The sequence below is a fragment of the Onychostoma macrolepis genome, chromosome 12, assembly GCF_012432095.1.
Source record: "Onychostoma macrolepis isolate SWU-2019 chromosome 12, ASM1243209v1, whole genome shotgun sequence".
Lineage (NCBI taxonomy): Eukaryota > Metazoa > Chordata > Actinopteri > Cypriniformes > Cyprinidae > Onychostoma > Onychostoma macrolepis.
The window spans coordinates 7396566-7422682 of NC_081166.1; the positions used below are offsets into that span (position 1 = coordinate 7396566).

At 37.2% G+C, this 26117-nt stretch overlaps 2 protein-coding genes across 2 annotated transcripts in view; both read right to left on the reverse strand.

Annotated features, from left to right (window-relative positions):
* LOC131551409 (protoheme IX farnesyltransferase, mitochondrial) overlaps positions 1-17610 on the reverse strand; it is a 38522-nt gene extending 20912 nt beyond the window's left edge. Inside the window, exons 1-4 of the mRNA XM_058794354.1 lie at positions 17446-17610; positions 16468-16610; positions 15871-16147; positions 14137-14261 (exon numbers count right to left, since the gene is read on the reverse strand). Of these exons, the coding sequence (XP_058650337.1) occupies positions 14137-14261; positions 15871-16147; positions 16468-16610; positions 17446-17503 (603 nt within the window). The 5' untranslated portion in view covers positions 17504-17610. The remainder of the gene's footprint in view (positions 1-14136; positions 14262-15870; positions 16148-16467; positions 16611-17445) is intronic.
* Positions 17611-21086: 3476 nt separating this feature from the next.
* LOC131551412 (proline-rich protein 36-like) overlaps positions 21087-26117 on the reverse strand; it is a 38099-nt gene continuing 33068 nt past the window's right edge. The window contains exons 6-7 of the transcript XR_009273755.1: positions 23994-25540; positions 21087-23472 (exon numbers count right to left, since the gene is read on the reverse strand). The gene's annotated coding sequence lies outside the window, so the exon portion shown is untranslated. The remainder of the gene's footprint in view (positions 23473-23993; positions 25541-26117) is intronic.

Below are 26117 nucleotides of genomic sequence, written 5' to 3' on the forward strand. Positions count from 1 at the left end.
GTATTTTCCCTTAGCTAATAATAGTTTAGAATGGCATGTGAAAAACAGACATTGACTCAGAGCTTGTCTGGAGTCACAAAGTATCACCACAAATACAGGTGTGTCATGCACTAAAACCACAGTCTGCCAATGGCTTCTTCCGCTAAAAATCACTACCACACCTTTTAAACCACTTATACAGACAGTAATCAACAATTATACCACTCAAGTCGGACAAAAGTGACACGGTTTCATGATCACACACTAGATGTCAACAAATCACCTGCACAAAAACCAAAGTGAGCTTTAAGAGCAGATGTCAAGCTGATGAGGAAGAATCATGCAGGTGGCTTTTGATCAATTCAAACCCTAAGAATGTGCATTTGCAATCTCTTAAAATAGGTTAAATGGATACATAGCCTTTACAGAAGCAGCTACTCCTCTATGTTGAGAGCTACTATTAGTCAAAAAGCTTGCTTTTGTAATAGCATGCAAAATAACAAACCAGCAACTGTAATTGACAACAAAGTGTGCAATTATTACTAAACGCAAGTTGGGTGCATCCTTGGATTTCAAGAACAGAACCATTTTAAATAGCTCATCACAAAACAGCTCTTCAAAGTACTGATCCAGGACGCGCCAGTTACTATAAAGCAAGACAAATATTGCAAGTTCAATTTGGCATATAGCCATTCCACAACATATAAAAGATCAGTTTACCAATGGAAATTGAAAAAAAAAAAAAAAGCTAAGCTGTTATGTTCATATCATTACCAGGTTTTGCTAATGGTGCAAGGTCCAATTTCAACAATACAACTCTGAAGATGCCTAGTCGTACTTACGATTTTGTGCCATTGGCAGCCAACTCTTGCAAGTTAAAATTAGCATTCAACACAAGCTTGTGAGTATGGTGCTAACAGGGCTGCTTTTGTTAATTAGTTATGCATCTCAGTACTAAACAAAGTGTCCCTATTGCTGTTGGCTGCTACCTTCATTCGGAAGCAAAGAAAAGTAGACTTCGCAAACACCTAGTTTTAAGCAGCTAACACAGGATAAGTCCTTTGAAATGGGCAAGCATTTCTTAATTGATAAATGTTTTTAATGGATAAACCTATCACACCACTACTCAACACTAGCATACTGAAATCATATAAATGCTCCTGTGAGGTAAACAAGACAATGGCTGCTAAGATAACACATTATTCCTCAAATGACAGAAGTCACTACCCTTAATTTCAATTTCCTCCTATTCTTCGCTGCCCACTATTACATTAAATTACGGTGTTATTTAGGTGCTCGGACCAGCATACAGGCTACAAATGAAATGCCTAATTTTTAAAATCATTTTGTTCTAAGAAAGAACATTGGCACCAAATGGAAATCACGAAAATAGCAGCAGCTAATTTGGACGCATCTAATACCCGCTCTTCTTGCAGGACACGAAGAAAAGTTCATATACAGGCACAGATGGGTTTTCAATGGTTTTCAACATCCAAAACTTGTGAACCAGCAAACAAAGACTTTAGCATGAGATGCAGAGGGATTTTATGGTTGCATGATTTCTTATTTGATTAAATCTTTATACTGAATACACTACATGACTTTTGCACCAGATTCCCCCCCCCCCCCAATTTACAGTCTGGAAGAGTCAATTGCTGAAAGTCAGAGCAAGTCAGCAGATTTTGGCCAGTCTGAGTCAACGTATTTCAGCATCAGAATACAATTCCAACAAAAGCATATCAAGCATGTTTGTGTTTGTTGCACTCAGAACAGCTTCAAAGTCTGATAGCGTGTGATCCTCAAGTTTTTCATACAGTTTTACAGATCTGTTCAGAAGTTGTGTAGTTTATTCCAACCTTGAAATGTTATTACGACATACAGCATTCATGAGCTTTAACCTCACAAGTGCATAACACAATATTCTGGTTGATCTAAGATGGCCAAAGCTCTCCTCAGTATGAAGAAGTGCATGATCCTAATGGACAAAGTTGCCCAAGGAATCAGATCTGCCTCCGCATTTGTGGCAATCCTAGTCAGCAGAGAAATGCTTTGTGTGGGAGTTTCCCCAAAAATGTAATCCACTAAATGCTGATTAATTGGTCAACAAAGACCATGCAATAGCAGCAGCACCATGTCTAGACCTGTAACCTCTACTAACATGAACCGCATGCCAAGCTCTTCTCTTGTGTTGATTTGAACTCTTCGGAGAGGATTGTGGTAAATAAAAGGATGATAAAGTGATGAGAGCGGGGTGAGACATCTCGCGTGCGAGGGTGCTGGCACTGTGTGAAAACCCCTTTGATCAAACGCGCCGACGATGTACAGCTACACCTGAAGGAGTGAATCCCTTGGGGAAGGTTTGTTGTCTTTCCTTTGTCAAGATCCCGTCTGGTTTTGACTCTACCTGTGTGGCTGGTGACATGTGAAGTCAATGAAGCCTCACAGACATGCAAACAAGTCTCACATGGGTGAATGCCTAAACCACAAACACCAAGGGCCATGAGAAAAGACAAACCACAAGAGCACCAGCGAACCCACACATGCTTGAAAGTCTGAATAAATATAAGGTAGCCCAAGGCTGACCAAAAGCACCACAAATTGTCCATTGCTCAAGACAACAAAACCCACTATGACTAGCACTTCATCAGAATGCAAGACTAACCCTGTATAAATGTAACATGCCTGAAGGTGAAAGGCAATAGTTATTACACAATACAAGCCAAAGGAAAAAAAATGTAGAGGATCATTTTTTAGCTTCACCACGACTTTTGACTTTAAATAAGGTCAAGGGACATCAAAACTGACACTGGTAGAGCAGATTACCCTGTCCCAAAGAAGAACTGTGCGATTCTGAAGGCCTCACCAAAATCATATAGCTGTGACATGGCATTCATTTGGCTTCTGCAAGGCCTTTGAGCAACCCCTAACCCGAAAAGCACTTTCATCAAGCCACAATAAACTGGCCGCAGTACACATGACGTGCAATGTCGATATTGCCAAGGGTGTGATCTGTAACATTACATGTTATTTTATTCATGTGCTTCCAGGGGAGAGAAGTTATTCTTGGAAAGCAAAAGGGGTTTCTGCATGGTTAATATGGGTTATTTAGTGCCTCACAATAATGTATGGTGATGCATGACACATCAGCATCATTATATCGGTGAAAAAAATGTTGTGATGCCCAAATTCACTTAGCATTTAAAATGTACTTAAAGTGTTTAAATCTTTTATATATTTTAAATTATATATTTAAATAATATTTATGTAAATAAAAAATAATTTAAAAAATAATATAATTAAACAATGAATACATTAATTAAATTAAATTATTAAACTATATATTAATATCAAAAATGTTATATTACTGGTACTGACTTGCAATATTGGAAATATCATGAAAATGAACATCGGCTTTTTGGAGAGAACTGTAATATCGATACACCCTAATGAGTGTGTCTTCCCAGAATGAAAGACGTGCAAAGGTCAAAAATGATGTGCAACCTTCATAATCTTCATCAAATTGCAGTAGACTTTGCCATAAACCGCTTGGCTGCCAGAAAGCGATGGAATATCCCTAATATGCTTCTCTAATTTCAATATGCAAAAGAAAATGAAACCTGGTGAACAAATTACAGTATCAAATTTCCTGTGACAAAACCATGTTTTGTGGCTGACATTTACTAGAACAATACCGCAGCTCAAGCACGTGTGTTCATATGGCGCCTGAAGCGTAATATCCCATAGTGAAGAGTTTGACATAGATTGACACCCTGCGGATCGCCAAGACCGGGGAAAATTAACTATTAAACGCAAGCCTCTGTTTAAATATTCATTCTTATCCTGAACACCGTGAAATAGGCCATTGAACAGCCCGTGTGCCACCGTGCCATCTGATCAGAGATCGCCCACTGATTAAGAGTCTGTCTTTTCACGCCACCCTCCCCAACGGATTCAAAGCTTACGGCAGAAATGAAAGCGGAGGTGACTCATCCGTATTGTTAAGGAAGGAGTGTTAAACAGGCTCTCAATTTAAGCATCTATTAAATGGAGGGATCACCTTGGTGTTAATTCCTTCCTCAGACATGTTTTCACCTCTGAAAAAGGTGGCCTCGCTTCGAGCGCTCATTCGTCGTGATGGCGAGAATGCACTTTCAAGGAGCTGGTCACATTGTACAGTGGAACTAATGTGATTACCGACGGGAATAAAAGATTCATAAATAATTGATATAGTACAGCATGAACCCCTAAGAGAACACCATGGGCAAACTTAACAGCATTTTTTGTGCATGCTAAGACTCCAAAATGTCAAAAACATTAAAAAGAACTGAACGGGGCGTCTTTAAAGAGCTGCTTAAGTGCCAGCCGGTCTTGCTTCGAGGATGCAATGGCAGTAAAACTACAGACCACAATGTCGTCATGCCAGTGGAATTTGCAACCCGTTTGAAAATGTATCCTCTGTCACTGCATCTCATGGGGCAACAGATAAAACTGCAGGATGGGGTGCTTCAAAACGAGACGGGCTGGAGTGATGTCTTAGGGGGCATCTGGTTACAACTTATGGCTCCTCCAGAGGTTCTGCACTGCAGCGTGGGACCCCTAATGTGAAGAACGATGGTGTAACCGGTCCTGAGGGACAGAAAGAGCTGTCAAGAATGCCAGAGCTTTAACAGACGGGTCCAGAAAGTCAAAACTTTAGACATGTGGCCCAAATTAAGAGTCGAAAGATGCTGTCAGCTAATATGAGATTAGACTTCAACTAGAAGTGAACTGTAGTAGGTATTAGGGATGTTCATTTTAACCGTTTAACCGTTAACCGACCGATAAGAATTTTGACCGATTAATACAATCAGTTAAACGGTTTAAAGTCACTTATTTATTTATTTTTTCAGTAATTTATCAAGGTATTTTAAAAGGTTTAATGCATGGTTAAAACAAGCTACGCGTATTAAAAAAAAAAAAAACAACGTTTTTAGAGAGAGAAAAAAAAACATAAGTCGCCTATAAGTCGCATTTTATTATTTCATTCAGAAATAGGCCGACGCGAATTACAAATATTATAATAAACACTGTAAACATAGCTATGCTATTTTAGTTCCCCTCACTCCACAACAAATCATTTCAATTAACAGGCTATTTAGAAAAGAACAAGAATTAAAAATTTAAGAAGCTATAGCAACAAACCAAAACGAATTAAGGCTAAAACGAAACTGAAACCAATGTTGGGTCTCTCGGTCGACACAAAATCAAATGTTTCAGTATTTGCGTTGTATTTGAATCTCCAAATATTATTTACCTTTTATGTAGCCTAGGCCTACTTCACTCGCGTTCCAATATCCACGTAAAACAAAATGTTTTGCATAACTTCACGGCGGTACGGTAATAACGCTTAACGGCACAGATTTTACTACATATTTAAACTGAGCAGTGTTTTTTTTTTTTTTTCCATATGTTTGACTGATTGTTTTTTTATAATGATAATGAACAGCCTGCATTGTCAAGGTAGAATGCTAAACTGTGTGCGGCGCTGGAGATATCACTTGATTTATTTATTTTTTTTCCTTCTAACAGTGGAAGCAACTACTCCTTTTAGTCATGAAGATAATCGGCATTGTAAAAGGTTAGGGTTGTTTGCTGCTTTTTGCGCATGTAAAATTAATCCCCGGAAAACAAATGTTAGTATTTTTAACGGGTCACAGACACTTATTCTTTCTAATTTAATTTTAGTTCTAATTTAAAATAATCTTGTCGGTTAGCGGTTAATAATCGGTTAACGAGCGTCGGTTGTCGGTTAGGAAAAATAACCGAAATGAACATCCCTAGTAGGTATTAAATAAATATAATATAATAAAACATAAAAAAATATATACACTATAATCCTAAAGTTTAAGGTCAGTTTTTTTTTTTTTTAAAGAAATTAATACTTTTATTCAGCAAGGATGCATTAAATTGATCAAAAGTGACAGTAAAGACATTTATAATACTACAAAAGATTGATATTTCAAAACAATGCTGTTCTTCTGAACTTTCTATTCATCCAAGAATCCTGAAAAATTGTACTACGATTTTCACAAAAATATTAAGCAGCTGTTTTCAACATTTATATAAGAAGAAATGTTACTTGAGCACTAAATTAACATATCAGAATGATTTCTGAAGACTGGAGAAATGGCAGCTGAAAATTCACGCACACACATACATATACACATATACATACATACATATATTTTATTAATTTTTTTTATTATGTGGAGCTACACCCTTAAGCTATAAAAGGAATTACTGGGCAAGAGTTCACTGGCAACCAAAACCCATACTGATATATAAGATGCGTTTCTGAGAGGGTAATTTCAATATGCAAAACAATTTTGAGACTACATCAATGTTAGATTTTAATGATAGTCATCAAAACATAAACAAAGCTGTTCATTCCTCTCAGAGATCAAGTTTTATGTTCCCATATTTCCCTCCAATTTTCTCTCTCGCTCTCACTCGGTTACAGTACATTGCTTCTGAAGCAGCCACCCTACGCATGCAAATATGGATTTTAAAAATGCATGGAAACTACAAGCAGGCGACAATCACTCTTCTGTCTATGTCACACAAGATTAAGGGCGAGATGCCTGCAGTCAGAACAAGAAGCCTCGTGGGATAGCGGAGGCCTTCAGTTCCCGTATCTACAGGAAACCCAATGTGGAAAAACATTCTGTGCTGTCAGATATGGAGATGTGATTACTTGGCTTCCATGTGATGAGTCCTGTTCTTGTTGATCCGATGACGTTAGGTCGTCCCCCAACCAGGACGTTTTTCTTTATAGATTAGGCATTAAAATTTCATAGCAGGCTTCATTAGAGAACAGTGAATCAATCTGAATAGGTACAAAAACACAATGATAAGCCAATTTAAATCTTCTTTTTAACAAAATCAGAGAACTATTACAATTAGAATTATTACGGGAAGCAGAAACAAAGATGTTGAGCGCTTGTACAACCCTGATCAAACGCAGAACACAACAGGAATTAATGTTTTCCAGAGCCATAAATTACTTCAAAGGGAGATTTCATATGCTGCTTCTCGAAGTCACGCTTTTAAATTAGCATTTGAATATCTCTCGAGAGCTTCTCATATGAAGTAGAAGGTGCAGAACCTCCTGAAGGTTTAGATCATTTTATATCAGCAGGGAATTTCCGAGATCATTTCAACACGTAAACTCCAGAATTAACTATGAACATGTTCAAATGTTTTAGAGATAATTAACGTCACTGCAAAAAGGTCCAAAGCAACATTTAATCTACTGAGATGGGATAGGGCTATTAAGAAGATTAAATAAATCAAGTATAATTACTCTCAGGTTTCATTCTTCTCAGATCTTAAACTTGTTCAGGAAAGAGATGAGATCATTAACGATCATTAATGTACAGTGTCCTCCTTCTGTTGGTCTAAGTATATACTTATATATTTTGGGTAAGAATTAAATCTACTAATTAAACTAAATCTACTAGTTAAAAACTAATAAACATGCACCCTAAAAATAATAGGGTGTAATAATAGTAATATAAAAATAGCAATAATAACAGAAAAATTTGAATGTTATATAAATATAGTCTTTAAGAAAAGGTTTCTTGAGACGGTCTAGTTGACTAGTCTCTCAGACAACCCACCCACTAGTTGACAAAAAGATGTGATAAAAAAAGACAGGCAACAAAAGTGAGGTGAGGCATAGAGACGGGGTCAAGGAACTAGGTGTGTTTTGCTTCGGCTTGTCAGACGCTTGCCATCCTCTGACGACCCACCGCACACTCACACCCGTCTATCCCAACAGGAGATATGACACAAAACCACCCCTGAAATACCAGGACAGCATTTACAGAAACAACACCTCACAAAAAAGGCAGTGGGAAAAATGTCCTTGTTGGAAAGAAGTATTTTCTTTGCAGTGGCCCCTTCACCCGACTGCGGATTTCTAACCTTTAGCTTGAGAAAAAAGCCTCTTTGGACTCAATTATCAGAGTAAAGTTTTCATAGCAATCAAAACGCCCATGAAGCTCTACTTAGGCTGACCTCAAAGCTACATCATCACAACAGCAGATTAAGACATTACAGAGTGTGCTGGGTTAACGTATTCATCATAAACTGTGGATTGTGTAAAGCAACATTGTTTAAAAGGTGAAGTATGAAACTTCTGGAACATCAGTGGTAGACAATAGAGTTGAAATTTGTTTGATCAGTCAATACAGCGACATCGACACAGCTAATGTCATTTGGGGAAGGAATGACTGCATTTCTGTATATCAAACAGTACAAAGCTGGTGCTAGCAACAATACGTTTATGGGTTCAATTCCCAGATTAAAACACCTAGACTGCAATGCAAGTCATTTCAAATGAAAGTCTGTCATACATCAAGTTTATTTGTTGTTATTTTTTTAAATTAATACTTTACTTTTATTCAGCAAGTAAGCATTAACTTGATCAAAAGTGACAATCTAGACAATTTTACAAAATTCTACTCAAAGATGGCTCTGAAAAAAAAAAAATGTATCATGGTTTTTAACACTGATACTAAGAAATGCTTCCTGACCAGCAAATTAGCATTTAACAATGATTTCTGAAGGATAATGTGAAAAAAAAAAACATAGCTTTGTTATAACATGAATAAATCTATATTAAAACAAATAGAAGAGAGTTATTTTAAAATGTGGTATTTCACAATATTACTATTTTACTATATTTTTGATTAAATAAATGCAGCCTTGGTGAGTATAAGAGACTTCTTTTAAAAACATTTTACAAATTTTACCAACCCCAAACTTTAGAAAGGTAGTATTAAGGTAATTATAAAAAGGAACTGACTACCTGTCTGTCCATCCACCGGAGAAACACATAAAACCTAGTCATTGCTGCAATTCTGTTTAGTGCCACTAGTGGTGCAGAAATCACTGTACCTTTAAAAACATAAATGTATTGAAAGATCCAAATCCAAAATCACAAAAGATGTAACTGTATGTGACATATAGAGATACAACTGAACATTGTATCCCTTGGCGGAATGCAGTATCAACTTTGGCTGGCCATTGTTAGGGGATTCTGGGTTTTTACAGCATTCCTGACAGTTTCCAAACAAGGTTACACTGAAATAAGAAACCACAAAATTGCAATGTGACTTCAGGAAATACTCCAAGGAACCAAAGGCTAAAAGCTACAGCCACTGAATCCCAGGCCTGTCATTCTCATCTCAAAGTAAATCTCATCACAGTCACAAGGAAACACAAACGGAGACGAACTAGACTGGCTCCTGAGGTACCAAAAATCAACTGCCTGGCGTTTGATGTTCAATCCGCAGGCAGCAGAGCTTAAAGGGATCCACCTTACCTTTGATTTGTTTGTCGTATGTTTAGTGGACTCTACAAGTTTAAAAAGGATCATCTTTGATCATGGCAAACCGCACGGGGGTGGCAGGGATGTTTTATAATGGGGAAAAAAAAAAAACTGGCACCACATCTAAGGACATCATTCTTCTTTTATTTTCCTCTCTGGAGTTATAAAAACCCAGAGGATGAGTTAAGAGCGGAGATCAGTTACCGCCAGGTATGGGTGTGCCCAAGACCTGTCACATTACACAAGATGAGTCAGGACTAGAAGAATGAGATCAGAGAGTTACTACAATGACCACATGGCACGTGATTTGTGGCGGAGTTTTACCAGCTGCTCGGTTTTACTACGAAAACAACAAAAACAAAGCTGCTTTTCACTAAGAACGAACAGCGTTCATCACATAGATGGCACTCCGAATAAATGCAATACAATCAGAATGGCTGTCATTAGCCATGTGTAGCGCAAAACTGTGTCAGAAGGGTATACGCACCAGGAATTTGTCTTTGTACAAGCTGCTAGCAGATACGATGACAATCACGTCACAGTTTCTGCATGCAGACAGAGCTCGAAGACTTCAAAAAGCGCTTGAGGCTTCAAGAACAAAGAGACAGACTGTATACAATATCTCTGTTATTCTGACGCACCGTATTTGCACAGCGTAAACAAATCTGCCATCAGGTACCCAGTGTAATTTACATCCAACACTTGGACTTTAAACCAGCCTTACAAATACAACAATAAACTCAGCATTACATTTATTTCTAGAGGCAGATGGTTTTTTCACAACAACTCCAAAGTGACATTTTACCAGTGCTGCCTTTTAGATTAAAACTCATGATTTTGGTGGCGATCTGATTTACAGGATTTTTTGCATATGATTTTTTTGGCCAGTATGATTGCATAAACGTGTCAGTTGGTAAACGAGTTGCTAAACCATCAATATATTTGACCCATAACAAGTAGACCGGACAACTTTAAATATCTTTAAACGCAAGATTAACAATAAAACATTAATAGAATAATGTTGAGTAAACTTTAAGAAAATACAAAGTGGGATTCATCACAAACAAGACAAGAAAGAAAATGTAATGATTTTTTTTTACAGTATTGTCTCTCTCATTTTTAACTGGGTTAATGTAATAATATACACATACAAAATAATAATATACAAAATGATCAAATGCTTTTAACTTTGTTCTGTTATAATATAATAAAATGTCCACGTTCCAAAATAAAGAGAAAATAAATCAAATTAAATTAATTCATGTAATAATCCAAAATTACCTCGTGTGTCAATTTTTAGCAACAATTCTTTGAAAATCCAGCAAAAAAAACCTTGATATATATACAGTTACAGTCATATTACATATGATTTTTGTCATACCACAAACCCCTGCTGTCTACTATGACGCACTATTACGGCTGCAGTTAAATGTGTACACATCCACCACGCAAAACCAAGCTACAACTCTGAGTAGGAGGCGAGACAGAGGCCAGACACAGGCTCTTTCCATACTGTAACGTGTGGAGTGAAGACTCCGTGCAAATGCCAACCGCTTGCCACAAGAAAGCCAACTCCACGGTCTATGGATTAAATGTCCTCTGAAGCCACAGAAAGCCTATTAGTCTCAGACTGAACCTTCAGAAACACTTGCAGAAGTCACAAGGCCATCTAGACAGTACAGAGCGAAGTAAACCAAACTATGCATTAGAAATATCCAAGTTCCACTTAAATAATAAAACTACCATCTGATACATGCTTTTTGGCATATAAAAGCACACGTGATTGATGAACCTGTTCTAAGCACTCCATCCCTCCTCACTGTTCCTGCTCAATTAGAACTTCAAAGACAGCACATCAAACGCAACAAATTTACAGAGCGCCCATCTGTCCGCCTTCACTCGCGCCGCGTTACCTCAGCCTCTTAGACCTTGTATCCATTTCATTATTAAACGCACTTAAAGACCTGATGAGCCCTGATTTTAACTTGCGCAAAGATGTCAATTATAGCTAATCAACCTTTTCTCCATTTCTATAACTTCAAAAATGACTTGAAGAATGAGGTGGCTTCTTCGCAGTAAGATTTCTTTAAACCTTTCATGCCTATCCATATTTTTAACTCATCTACTGTATGAATTACTAATTTAGCATCAATTCAAATGTGCACAGTCTGATATTCAACAGCATTCTGACACCTTTTAATCATCAAAATATAATTTTTTTAATACATTTCAATTAATGCAATTTATTTTTCCTCAAATGAATGCTAAAAATACTAAACAATACAAATGTTTTCAAATTTATAATAATAAATGTTTCTTGAACACCAAATCAGTGTATTAAACAATTTCTGAAGAATCATGTGACACTCAAAACAAGAAAAAATACATTTAAAAAAAAAACTTTCATCGCAGGTATAAACTACATTTTAACATTAAAACAGAACATAGTTATTTTAAACTGTAATAATATTTAAATTAGTGCTGTCAAACGATTACAATCGCGTTTAAATTGCATCCATACTAAAAGTTTGTTTACATAATGTGTATACTTTGTATATTTTTTATGTAAATATAAATACAATGTGTATATTTAAGAAAAATATGTTATGTTTAAATATTAAATATATTTATGTATAATATAAAAAGAATATGAATATATAAGTGTATAAACGTAAATATTTTCAATATATACTGTATATGTGTGTATTTATATATACACATAATAAATATACATAGTACACATACATATATAACGTAAACAAAAACTTTTATTTTTGGATGCGATTAATTGTTTGACAGCACTAATTTCAATATTTTATTGTACTTATGATCAAATAAATCAGGTAGCAGTGGATACAATCTAGTCAGAAACATGGAAACCAAACACACACCTATGCCATGTAGGAATATAACAGAAAAAGGTTAGCAATCAATCATGAAATGGCCTATGAGATAATCTGAATCGTTGAAGGCATTTATGCCCAATCTGAGAAGCAAATATTTGCTTGTTCGTTTCTGCACCATCTAGGCTTCTGGTAAGAAAGGGCACCAGCATGTGACACAATAAGGTCGGGCAAAGAGAACAATGCAATGAGTAAATGCACCGCAGAGACGCCACTAAAAAGGAAAAAGGCCCAAGTGTATGAATCTTCCTGTTAAAAACAGGTCATCAGGTGAACTCAGCCAGTGGGGCTCAGCCAAGTGGTGTGATTGTGACCTTCAACAAATTACAGGCCACGGCTGGGTATTGGTCAAGAAGCCACAGGCGTTAAAATGAGTTGATGTAACAGTCTTCAATTTGGCTAATACTCTTGAGTCACGAAGAGCATTACTGCACAGAACGAACTCCGCTTGGAGCAGAAAGCTGATTACGGATGGAGCAAAACGGAGCGTATGCAACGCGTGCCTCTCGCTCTCTGTTTCTTCTCATTCTAGCTTGGCAAATGCTTTCATCTGAAAAACATCAGAGCGGCACAGCTAATCTGGCCTAATGTATTTTTTAGATACACAGCAGGAGTGGAATGCAAAAGACTCTACAATTGGCTCACTTCAGCGCTGATTTCTTTTCTTTCTCTCTAAACTAACGACAAAGTGCACTGTAAGAGCCCATATCGAGTGCTTGTGTCCCATGTTTGTGTAACACACAATGAAACTCTGCTGGGCATTGCGGGACTCACTGAAGTCAAGCCAACGCTGCAATGAGACTTCATCCATCTAGCTGTACACAAGCAAAACAATAGAAAAATCAACATACCGCCAAGTAGGCAATTACTCTGACTGGAATGCTTGTGCAGAGTCGAGGTTAAGTACCAAAACTAGCGGGTAATACATTTCTAACCATATACGACTGGATTTGTGTGGTCTGCCCTGGGCTTGCATCAACACATCCAGCCAAACTCTGGTCATCACATTTTTTAGATGTCAGATGTCTACTTTTGCAATCATGAATAATAAACCACAGTAAAAGCTACAATGCAAGTACATTTTTATTAGTGTGAAAGTAAAGGCCGTTGCTAGTGTAATATTTAGACTACAAAAAAAATAATGCATATATACATACATACATACATATATATATATATATATATATATATATATAAATTCCATAAAATTCAGTAGATTGATTTCTGAAATTACTGATCCATTTTCAGAATTAGACTATTAGAGGCAGCACATTTTCAGGATGATAAAGCACATTTTACCTCCAAATTCTTATTACTATAATTTTTCTGTAACTGTCTCACTTATTTTTTTAAATGATGATTCATTGCAGCATTATTATTATTTTTTTAATTATAGTAACAAAAACAATTAATCAAAAAAAAAAAGTTAATAAATTGTATTATTTTAAAAATTAATACTACAATGTATAAAAATATTTTTTTAGAATAAATAAAATTATTAACTTTTTGGATTTAATTAACTGTTTTTGTTACTGTAATAGACAAAAAAAAAAGATAACGCTGCAAATAATCAACATTAAAAAATAAGTGAGACAGTAACAGAAACCTTACAGTAATAAGAATTTGGAGGTAAAATGTGCTTCATCATCCTGAAGCAGGGAAATGATTATCCTAAAATTATTTCTGCAATACAAAAGAAAACCACATCTACACAAATATCTAAAGGTACACAACATCACACGTGCATGCTATGAAGTGGTCTAACACTTGCTAGCTTGTTCCAGCTGGAACTCAGGTCACTTGGCTTCATATGATGTGTTTGGTCCAGTCACGTTCTGCTGAGTGTGCAGTTATTTTATGAATGCGCATGGGGTGACTGACCTGATTGATGGAATTGGCTGTACAGGAAGCGAGACCCGTTCCGACTGAAGCCATCAAAAAAGTGACAGGGTCAAAGGGCACTGGAGCCATGGCATAGCCAGCAGCTGCCGTAGTAACCACAAGAGCTATGGACAATACGAAAAAGCAAGGTTACAAAATAGCTTATTGATTTAGATAAAACAGGAACTGCAGTTTCTACAAAAATGTAATGACAGAAGTAAATTGAAAATAATTAACAAATAAGTCAAAGTGATAAGATTCACAGAAAATCTTATTAAATACAATAACATCTTGTAAAAAATGCATCAATTCAACAGCAACAAAAAAAGAAGAGCGTCTGTTACTCATCCACTAAATTAACTATTAAGACTCAATCTAAGAAGAGTCAGAAGAATGTTAGCTAGATGTCATCAGGTTATTAGACATGAATAAATGTTCTGCTATCATATCACTAAAAGTTGTCAGAAGTAGAGGTTGACCGATTCATCGGTTTTGCCGATTAATCGGCACCGATAGTTGATTGCCACAACAATCGGTTATCAGCAAAAATCCATGCCAATAATTTTCCGGTTTGCAACCGTTGCTGGAGTGGCTGAGAAGGGTCCGCTGGCATTATACAGTACGAGGCCTCTAGAGACGGAAATCACTGACAGCACGTGTTGTTTATTTTGACACGTGACACTGCGCGCTGCACAGAGCGGGAAACTCCAGACGCGCATTTAAATACAGCCGACAAAAAAGCCTGCCGCGGAACAGAGCACCATTCACATAGTTTTCTATTAAATTAAATGATATTTGTCCCAAATCATTGTGAATGTATAATGACTTCACCCTAGGCTATAAATTATGTATTGTGCATTTTTCAGCAAAACGTTTGTCTTTCTGTGGCTCTAATAAAGTCTGAGAGCTGTACATTTTTAAATTTTAAAGTTTCTTCTTTTAACATTAGCAAACTATGAAATAACTTTAATGATCAATATAGTAAATAATATATTTTTATTCATTTACAAAGTATGGTTCAGTGCTGTTGCTGCTTTTTTTTTTTTTTAGATAGTAAAGCACTAGTTCTCTTTCAGTATCCATTTTGAAAACTATCAGTTGATTAATCGGTATCGGCCAGTGTGGTCCAACCTAGCTATCGGTAAAATCCACTATCAGTCGACCTCTAGTCAGAAGTATAACTTCCAGCATATTATGCAAGTTAACTATGCAGAACAAATAAGTGGAATGCTTATCACATACAATATTATTCTTTCGGAAAAAGCTAAAAAATTTAAAAAGATGAAAACTGTCTTAATGGGCGAAGACAACTATTTTTTAAACTGATTAGACAACCATAAGAAAGCGATTAAACTTAATCATTAGTCAGCAGGGCTGTGCAATTAATCGCATGTGATTGTCATGCGCATCTCGTCAGTAAAGCCGGTTCTGTGATTAGTAGTAAATCTCCATCACATGCTTTCAGATGGAGTGGCATTTAATACACGGAGCCGCAGATCACTGACAAGCTACGCAAAATCTCATTCATAATCGCATGCCATTAATTGCACAGCCCTATTAGTCAGTGCTTTTTTTTTTTTTTTTTAAGCATCGCATTTAACTTTCCATGAACTTCATGATCAGCAGTTTAGCTTTTATTACTGCATAAGTAACTACGTATTGCTCAATTAAAAGTATGTATCTTATACTGCAATATGACTTTGATTTATACAAAATACATAAAACATGTCATACCTGTTAATTTAAGTTTGGAGAGCCGTGCGTAAATCCCTGGTAAATCACTGTATTCAACCTTTAACTCCTTCCATTGCCGGGCCTCCAAGCGGGCTGCCCTAGCCGCTTCTGGTTCAACCGGGTTACATGGCGGCACCACAGTACCTGGTTCAGGCTTTAAGGCTGGGATCTGCTGAACCTGACTGACCACCGAATCATCTCGATCGTCCAGCACAGAGGCAACATGCTCCTGCTTGGGTCTCGCTCTCTGGCAGAGACCGCTGCTGCTCTTCACATACTGTGGGAAGAGGGAAGAAATATGGCTATTTCATTTGATGGATTTCAATTTAATCAGTTAATTCTGTTAAAATAGGTAAATAAAGGGAATTTGAATATGCCTAATTAAATTTGCAATAATTTAAGGAATAATTTAGGAAAATAATATTACATAGAAACAGTATCCCCCTACAAAGTATCATAAGAGAGTTGGCTCAAAAAGACTAGATAATATTTATAAATATCACAAATATCTATAAATAGATCATTTTAGAGCTGAATTGTCCTGGTTAGTGTATTACTGGTTATGCATCCATAAAGGCAACACCTATCATCCTATACCTGTCTCTTCAAAAAGCAGAGATGCTGGAACGTGATCCATTCTGCTTGATTTTTCCTGCAGAGCTGAATCAGACTCCTGGCACTCATATGACTCCTAGCCGCATTTGCAATGAGCTTCTGCTGCACGCTGACACCAACCAAACCTTCAACAAGACAATACATTAATTAATATTGATCTTTATTTTAATTAATGCCATCAACAACAACACAATGAGAAATATGAATTCAAAGGGGTACCACTATACGCAAAAAAAAAAAAAAAAAAATTAAAGAGTCCTACCTGCTCATACCTGCCTTTTTACCTTTATATTTGTGTATAGCAACATAAAGTTTGGAGTAATTTTTTAAAGTGAGAAAAATTTGTTTTGAATTTTATGAATGTGAAACTTTCCTATTAGAAATAACAATTGCATAAGAAATGCTTTATCTTTATCAATTCAGTAGTTGTTGGAGTGCATCACTGTGTCAACTCCACTCAATTGACTAGATATTTGACAACTTCACAGTGAAGTCATGCCAAATAACACAGGGCATCATATCAAAACTGACACCTGCAACACTCAAGAGGATACAGTACAGCGGTTTTTCTAATATAAAGAATATTTGCAGAACAATCTCATATACAGACAGACAGACAGACAGATAGATAGATAGATAGATAGATAGATAGATAGATACACACACATAAGACTATATATACATGATTATACAACGGGCAATGTAAGTCAAATGATTTGTCGCAAGAAATATGTACAAAGCAGAGCAGAAAATATTTATACATCTACGTCAGTGCATGTAGTTACGGGGATTCCTTTTAAAATAGGATCATGTCATGTAAACTGTCATGTTATTTTAAGGTCATGCTGCTGCAGTAGCGCTTCAGCGGCTAGGCTAACCGGCTAGCAAAATGCCGAAATACCACCTCTGAACGAGCGAAAGCACACATATGCCCCATTAACATGATATAGTTATTAATACCATCACGTGGAAGGCATTTCCAGACTCCCGTCAGTCTACTACATGGTGTTTTGTACATGTTCCTCAAGCGAACGACCGGCTGCCGCTGAGTCCCCTTCACATGCTGCAGCGCGCCATCTTGACCTCGCTGTCGGAAGTGAAGTGTTTTTCCTGTGACGTGTGTCCTGCTGGAAGGCATGAGCACGCGCACGAAGCAAAGTGCAGTGTGAGTGAGCATTGAGTCACATGCATTTGACAATCCTAGAAAACTATCTTAAGTGTTATTAATAATAAAAAATTAACCCAGTTAAGTGAAAGATATAAATGACTGCTTTAAAAATAATAAATGTGTTAGCGGTGTGAACAACAACAGTATGAGAATTATTAGTTATTTGCCAGCAGCTGTGGCCTTTTCTGATTTAATAGATTCTTGCTGTAATCCTTTTATAATTATTATTGTTAAGTAACGATGAAAATGTTCAAAAGCTTTATTTAAGTCAAGACTCTACTGTACGTGTCTCAAATAACTTGAAAATTAAAGAAACATTACTTTATACAAATGTATACGATTTAAAATCTCAAAATACAATAAAATATTATGGATGGTCTACAGTTGGGCTACCAAGACCTGCAATGGCCTTCTATTATTGCATGTGTTGTATGTGATTCATAATTTCCTAATACCGATACAGTAGTTTGCAACATCTGATAACCACATGTAAAAAGAGATGATTCAGCCTACTTTGTAAAAGCAACAGAGATACTGTTCATATTGTCTGCTAAAGATTTCCTAATAAGATCAATTTCCATTTTATCAGTAAATACACTCATGATCTTGAACATCTTCCTCCAGTATTAAAGGCCTGATGGTTGAAGCCCGCCATCCAAACCCATTTCCCTGATTCATCTCATTCATTACAGCCGCTTCCTGGCCAGCCCTCCCACCCTCTCCTAGCAGATTACATGATCTAATCTCACCGCCCTATCCAGATGAAGCTCTGATGAATGTCAGCAATGCCCAGCGGTACATTCTAACAGCCACAGATCATGAGCTCTATTCAGCTCCCACAGACAGGAGTTGTGCAACAAGATGGGATTGCAACTTTGACCCTGTGAACTTTTTTGAGAGTGGTTTGAATCGAGGCACATGTTATTGTGTTGGTAGGTTTTGCCTGACTTGAAATCACACTATAAGAAAAGAATAAATGAGCCTGCAGCACTTTACAATAGTGCAGCCGATTTGTGTGTACATGTACTGTTTTTGTTGTTTTGTTTTTTTAATTGTAATCATATAATGTTGTGCATGTGTGTACATACAATACATATGTTGACCTAATATGCTTAAATCAGTGCCCTAAAAAGTTACACAATATGACACAATCATACCCAATAAGAACCAATTTGATGTTTAATTTGTAGTTATTGGCAGGTTTTTGGAATAATTAGATTTCACTATGGATTGACTACCAAGTAGCCTAAATCATAACTAAACAACAGACAAAATCTCCTGCTGATTTTTATGGTTGTTTAGAATAAAAACATACATATATACAGTGCTGCTTGAAAGTTTCTATTTCACCATAAATATGATCCAAAACATCATCAGATTTTCATATAAGTCCTGAAAGTAGACAAAAGAACCAAATCAAACAAGTGAGAGAAAAATATTTTCTTTATCATTTATCTATTGAGAAAAATGATCCAGCGTTACATATCTGTGTGTTGCAAAAGTATGTGAATCTCTTGGATTAGCAGTTAATTTAAAGGTGAAATTAGAGTCCATTTGTGTAGAGGTGTTTTCAGTCAGTGCGATTACTATCAAATGTCAGTGCATGACCTGTTTTATTCAAAGAACAGGGATCTATCAAAGTCTGATCATGTCTGTGGAAGTGAATCATGTCACGAACAAAGGAGATTACTGAGAACCTCGGAAAAAGAGTTGATGTTGCTCATCAGGCTAGAAAAGGTTACAAAACCATTTCTAAAGAGTTTGGACTCCACAAATCCACAGTCAGACAGATTGTGTACAAATGGAGGAAATTCAAGACCACTGTTACCTTCCTGAGAAGTGGTCGACCAACAAAAATCACTCCAAAGCAGAACGTGTAACAGTCTGCGAGGTTGCAAAAGTTCCCAGGGTAATTTCTAAGCAACTAAAGGCCTTTCTCACATTGGCTAATGTTAATGTTCATGAGCCCACCATCAGGAGAACACTGAGCAGCCATGGTGTGCATGGCAGAGCTGCAAGAAGAAAGCCACTGTTCTCCAAAAAGAAAATTGCTTTCTAAAAATCATTTGGACAAGCCAGAGTAGGAGAAAGGTTTAATGGATGGATAAAGCCAAAATATAACTTATTTTGGTTTAAATGAGATGCTATTATGTTCGGAGAAAAGAACACACTGCATTCCAGCTTAAGAATCTTTTCCCATCTGTGAAACATGGTGGTGGTAGTATCATGGCTTGGGCCTGTTTTGCTGAATCTCGGCCAGGACAGCCTGCCATCACTGATGGAACAATGAATTCTGAATTATACCAGCAAATTCTAAAGGAAAAAATCAGGACATTGATTAAGAACAGAGTATAAGAGAACGTGGGTCATGCAGCAAGACAACAACTCCAAGCACACAAGTCATTTCTACAAAAGAATGGTTAAAGAAGAACAAAGTTAATGTTTTGGAACGGCTGAATCAAAGTCCAGACCTTAATCCAATTAAAATGTTGTGGAAGGACCTAAGCAAGCAGGTCATAGGAGGAAACCCACCAACATCACAGAGTTGAAGTGGTTCTGCACTAAAGAATGGGATACAACTCCTACATGTTATTGTGCAGGACTGATCAGCATTTACAAGAAACTTTACCTTCAGTTACTGCAGCAAAAGGGGGTCACACCAGATACTGAAAGCAAAGATTCACATACTTTTGCAACGCACAGATATGGAACACTGGATAATTTTTCTCAATAAATAAATGACAAAGAAAAACATTTTCTCTCACTTGTTTGATTTGGTTCTCTTTGTCTACTTTCAGGACTTATATGAAAATTCGATTATGTTTTGGGTCATATTTATGCAGAAATAGAAAATTCTAAAGGGTTCACAAAGTTTCAAGCAACACTATATATATATATATATGTGTGTGTGTGTGTGTGTGTAATAATAATAATAATATATTTGATTTTTATTATATATAACACTAACAAAATTTAAAAAAATACAAAGTATATAAACATGGGGGGGGGGGAATCAGGATTGGTATGTATTACATAATTAAAATAAGTCTAAAATATTCACTGTAGTAAGATATTAGTTCATAATAGCCTATTATATAATTCAATTTAAAAAAGCTTGTCAGGCTTTTTTATTATAAATGAAACAATAATAATAATAATAATAATAATAGTAAACTATTAAAAAATATCAGATAAGTATCTCTGTGCTAAAGTTGTTTGACCTTTTCTGATGAAATACAGGAAAAATTCAGTGTCATTCAGTTGGATTCACTGTTGTTTTGCTCCGCGATTTGCATCAATTCATGTAATCTGATTCCCCAAGAATAACATAATTTGCGTGCTTGTTGACAATGCATTGAATGGAAAAATGAAGATGAGAAAATAAGATCAGGAAATTGTTTGTTTATTATAATAGATGTTCATAGTGACCAATCTGATTGGACATTTGCAATTATCAGCGAGAAATATTCTTCATTTATAAGAAGAGACTGCAGAATTTATGTAAAAACTGATATTATTTGCTTTATACATTCAATTTGAGTTGACTGTGCATTGTCTTCACAAAGACAATATGGTAAACATGTGGTAATGGTTCTCACTGTGTCCTCAAGTGCCATTTGTAACCAAGGATGCTAATCAAGAATGCTCACACTCTTTGTTCTTCTAGACTTCTTCTAAGTGCTGCCCTCAGCCTTCAGAGTAGACACCTACAATGACTATTGTCATATAGAGGTGTGTGATAATTTAATTAGATGCTCCATAGGGTAAAGACTATAGATATAGAGAGGTCATAAAGCTAGACATGCCTCCACATCCTGCTCGGCACAAGGTTTTCAGCTTTGACCAACCTGAGAGGCAGATGGCCTGGAGGGCTTCAGAACAATGCAGCCTGATTGGGTGGATCTGCTTAACACACGGCGCTTTTCAGAGCACACAGACAGAGGTCTCATCCACTGTGGTGGTCTTTCATCATGTCAGAATGTAGCATCTTGAGATAGACTGTAAGCATTCTTTCAGGGCAAGGAGAGAGAAAAGAAGACACATGAACAAAGAGACTGTGACTGAAATATACTGAAGGGTTTCTGTTGGGGTCACGCACTGATGGAAGAGATATACGATATGATGTAAAATAGCATTCAAAATTGTATTTATAAAGTGATTTGTGTGTATGCTGGAGTAAATATAAATGCCTACAACTATTTGCTAATGCACAGCATCAATTAGAATAGCAATAACAATAACAGTTATGTAAATAAATTTTACATCTCACAAATCTGACTTTTTTCCTCACAATTGTGAGATATAAACTTGCAATTGCAAGTTATAAAGTCAGAATTACAAGATTAAAAGTCACAATTCTGACTTTATTCTCGCAATTGAGACTATCGCAACTCTGACTTTTTCTTAGAATTGTGAGATATAAACTCACAATTGTGAGTTATAAAGTCCAATTTTCAGGGGGTGGGGAGGCTGATATGTTCTTAGAATCGCCAGTTTATATTGCACAATTATGACTTAACAATTTGCAATTGCATCTTATAAAGTCAAAATTGCGAGATATAAACTCGCAATTCTGAGAAAAAAGCAGGGTTGCCAGGTTTTTCGCAACAAAACCCGCCCAACTGCTACTCAAAACTAGCCCAATCGCGTTTCGAACAGGGTTCCCCGGTAAAAATCGCATTCTGGGGGTAAAATACACATTTTTTGGTGGGGATCCTCCAATAAAATTCACATTCCAGGGGCTAAATATCACGTTATTGGGGTCGCTTCAACCTGCGGGCATGAAAAACAACCCGCGGCAACAGTGTTAAAGTAGCGCAATTCTGCGGGAAAACCGCAGACTTGACAACACTGGAAAAAAGTCACAATTGCTAGATATAAACTCGCAATTCTGAGAAAAAGTCACAATTTCGAGATATAAACTAGCAATTATGAGGAAAAAAGTCAGAATTGTGAGTTTATATCTCAAAATTGTAACTTAACTCGCAATTCGCAAAAATAGTCATATGGGTTTGGAAGATTTGTGAACAATTACTGTAGATAGAAATTAGGTAAACTCTCCCTGGGTTACTTTAAAAATTTCAATTATGTAGCTTTGAACTAAACTCACTCTTTTTTGTTAATCAGCACAGGACTTGGTATTTGTTAGTGCAACGGAATGGTGGCATGCTAAAACAATTGTGACAAACCCCGGGCCCCAGGTAGCGTAAGCCGAGCCCTAAAGGGCCATTGGAGGACCCTTAAAGAGTGGGAACCCATAACTTCTCTGCGCAAACTTGTCTGCACCCCTTTTTAACCAGTCAAAGTCATTTTTTATGATTGTTTACTTGTTAGGAACAGGAGACCGGGCAAAGCAGATGCAATGAAAAACACCCCAACTGCTCCCATAAACTGCTCATCCCAATAAGCAGCGGGTGCCATGACCTGTCATCACTCTTGCTCACCCATTCATGATTTACACACTCTGTGCTTGTGGGTTTAAAAACTCGCACTAATCCTTCAGGGATGGCCGTTTGAACCTCCGTGGAAGCTGCCCAACGAGAGGGAGGATAAAACCGAAATCCAAGACAGACAGCCCCACAAAACTGCAAGCAGAAACAGATGCAGGGAAGCTCCTGTGTTTATAATTGATTTTCAAGGGCAGCGTCTTGTTGTCAGAGTTTGTCTAACAAGCTTTTGCCTGGCGCCCTGGTGCACGTCAACCACGGGGCGTCAGATACGCCGGCCCCTCCTTTCTTGACTCAGAATGGCACCATCCAGAAATACCAGGATCAGGCTGTGGAATGAGATTATTTCAAGAGATAGTCTTGAAGTCTCATCTATAGATAAAAAGAGGGAGTGTTAAAGGGATAGTTAATCTAAAAATTGAATTTGCCATCATTTACTCAAAACATAAAAAAAGTATTTGTGATTTATTTATTTATTTCGAATGTCAATGGAACCCAAAACTTTTAAGATCCAAAAAAGGACACACGCTGTTCATGAGTTTTTTTTAAAGGCTACACAATTGCTTGATCAAAAATACAGTAAAAACAGGAATATTATGAAATGTGATTATAATTTATAATAAATGAAAGCTGAATTTTCAGCAGCCATTACTCCAGTCTTCAGTGTCACATGATCCTTCAGAAATAGTTGTGCTACTATTTATTTGAATGAAAATCGTGATTGTGTGAAAAGTGTGAAACTGACTTGATTGGTATAGATATTAAAACCTTCACCCACTTTCAAATCAAAATAATGCTCATATTTAAGGTTTTTCTATACGTTCTTTGAATAATACTTTGATTTTATTTAAGAGTGATGAACATTCCAGACATATTTTTAGGGAAGCACTTACATATATTGTGGAGCCACAGGTATTCGCAGCCCCTACATCTTTGTCCCATGTGTTTACGTCCGAGCTCATGCTGTCTTTGTGAGACTCAAGGCCTAAGCCAGTAATTGGCCATGGATCATCAATCTTACAAAGCTTCCCAAAAGCTTTTCACCCAAACTTGTGAGAAGACGAATGAAAGTGAGTTGCCAGCAAGCAGGCCCTGGGTGGAGCGATCAAGCAAGTCTGCGGTCTTTGAGAAACCACAATGTCGGGTCCTACTGAAGAGTCCATCTGGTTTATGTCACATAACCCGTTCTTTGTGTCAAATGTATATGAGACACTTCATGTCCCTTTGAGGACGCATGGCAGGCAGACAGACGGGCAGGCACATTGTTTGCATAGGGCTGGGTGGAACGCAGACCTGTCGCGATCATCAAAAGAGTTCCTCCCTGCTTATATTACACAAATGTCTTTAGTATGGTTTCTGTGCTGTGCATGAAATTGAAAATGTCTTGAGAATTTCAATGCGAAGAAAAATGACTTCAATCCAGTCCGCATTTATTGTTTCTGTCTGATTTATTGACTGAGTTAGAGTGTTAGGCAGCATTGTCTTTCATTTTGCGTTTTTCTTTCTTAATGGATTTGGGGCTCTTGTTGTTGGTAAATGAAAAAGAAGGGAATTCATCTGCCGGAAGCCATATTTACAAAGCTATCAAGCCATTTAGTCCAGCATGAGGTCAGTCGAACCCTAGCATTTGTTTTCAGACTGTATCGGGTTTGGCTGAACTCTGGATGTCCACGGTTTGGCCTCCTCAGAACGCACAGGAAGACTCACAAATTTGTCATAACGAGAGGGATGGAGTCGAACGGCTCCTAGAGCAAGTGTGGTTTCTGGGGTCATGACAATGTCTCTGCATTTCTCGTCGATGGAGATACAGTATGGGTTTCCCATCAGTCTGCGTAAGTTATTTACCGACTTGGGCTCGTCCAAGTTAGCCTGTGTGTGTCCATAAGCGAACCCGGGTGCCGCTGCTCTGGGACAGAGACTCAAATCTAGGCCCATGCTCAGTCCAGGTTTTAGAGACGGAAAGGGGTGAAAAACAAACTGTGTCCATTTCTCCTCGGCGTCCGAAAGTAATCAGTGGTGTCATTGTGCCCGTAAATCTCCTGTCCGGCAGTGGCTGGAGTCCCAGATGGGAACCCATCCCTCTACGTCGTAAATCACAAAGCATCCTTGCAGAACCGGACTTCAGCTGTATATTTCTCAAAGTGCGGGGTGGGTGGCTGCAGAAATACTGCAGAACTGCAGCCTTCGAAGTCAATTTGCAAAATGGGATGCATCATATTCCTCTGCGGAGATAAAAGTACATTTCTCCCTCTTACTCTTTTCAATATCGCTCTCGTTCTCCCTCCCTTTTGAAGCAGAGCTGCCTTTCAAAGCACTGAGCACGCTTTCTTGCAGCTCTGCTTCAGAAAACTGTGAAATTTGATTTAAAATAATCCCGTTTATGTTACAGGAAAGCGGCTTCCTCCTGTGCCTCGTCCTGGGAAATGACCTGTTGTTGAGCCTAGGACACATAGAGTGACAGACACGTGAATGGAAACAGAAAAAATATTATACATATACATAGAGTATATGACAGGAAAAAATATGCTGCTGGTCATGAATGAAGTTACAGGGAAGGTAAGCACATTGAAAAGCACTCAAACGCAAATCCAAACCTCTCTGACATTTATTGCTGTTTTAAAAACATAAGGCAATTTTCGAATTTCCTATCAATAAAAACAGACAAGAAACAAATTCTTATCTCAGTCTGGCTGACAGAGACATCTGTTTTCATCTCCGTAACTGTATATCTTCCACAGTCAGGCATCTGAAGTACTTTATATTGATTTGGGTAGATGTTGTGCAGCCATTTTCGCTTAAGAATTTCAATATCAAAAAACAAGCAGATGTTTCAGGTCTGTGTTCCAGACTGAAACCAGCACAAGTCATGTGGTGAATAATATCGTCTTTCCAAAGTCACTAACACGACATCTTTGGTCTGAAAATACAATGCAAGAGCAAAGGTGCCCAAACTTTTCACTATGATATAAAATATGTCAAATCAAATTCACTTATATTCTCTACATTTCAATGCACAA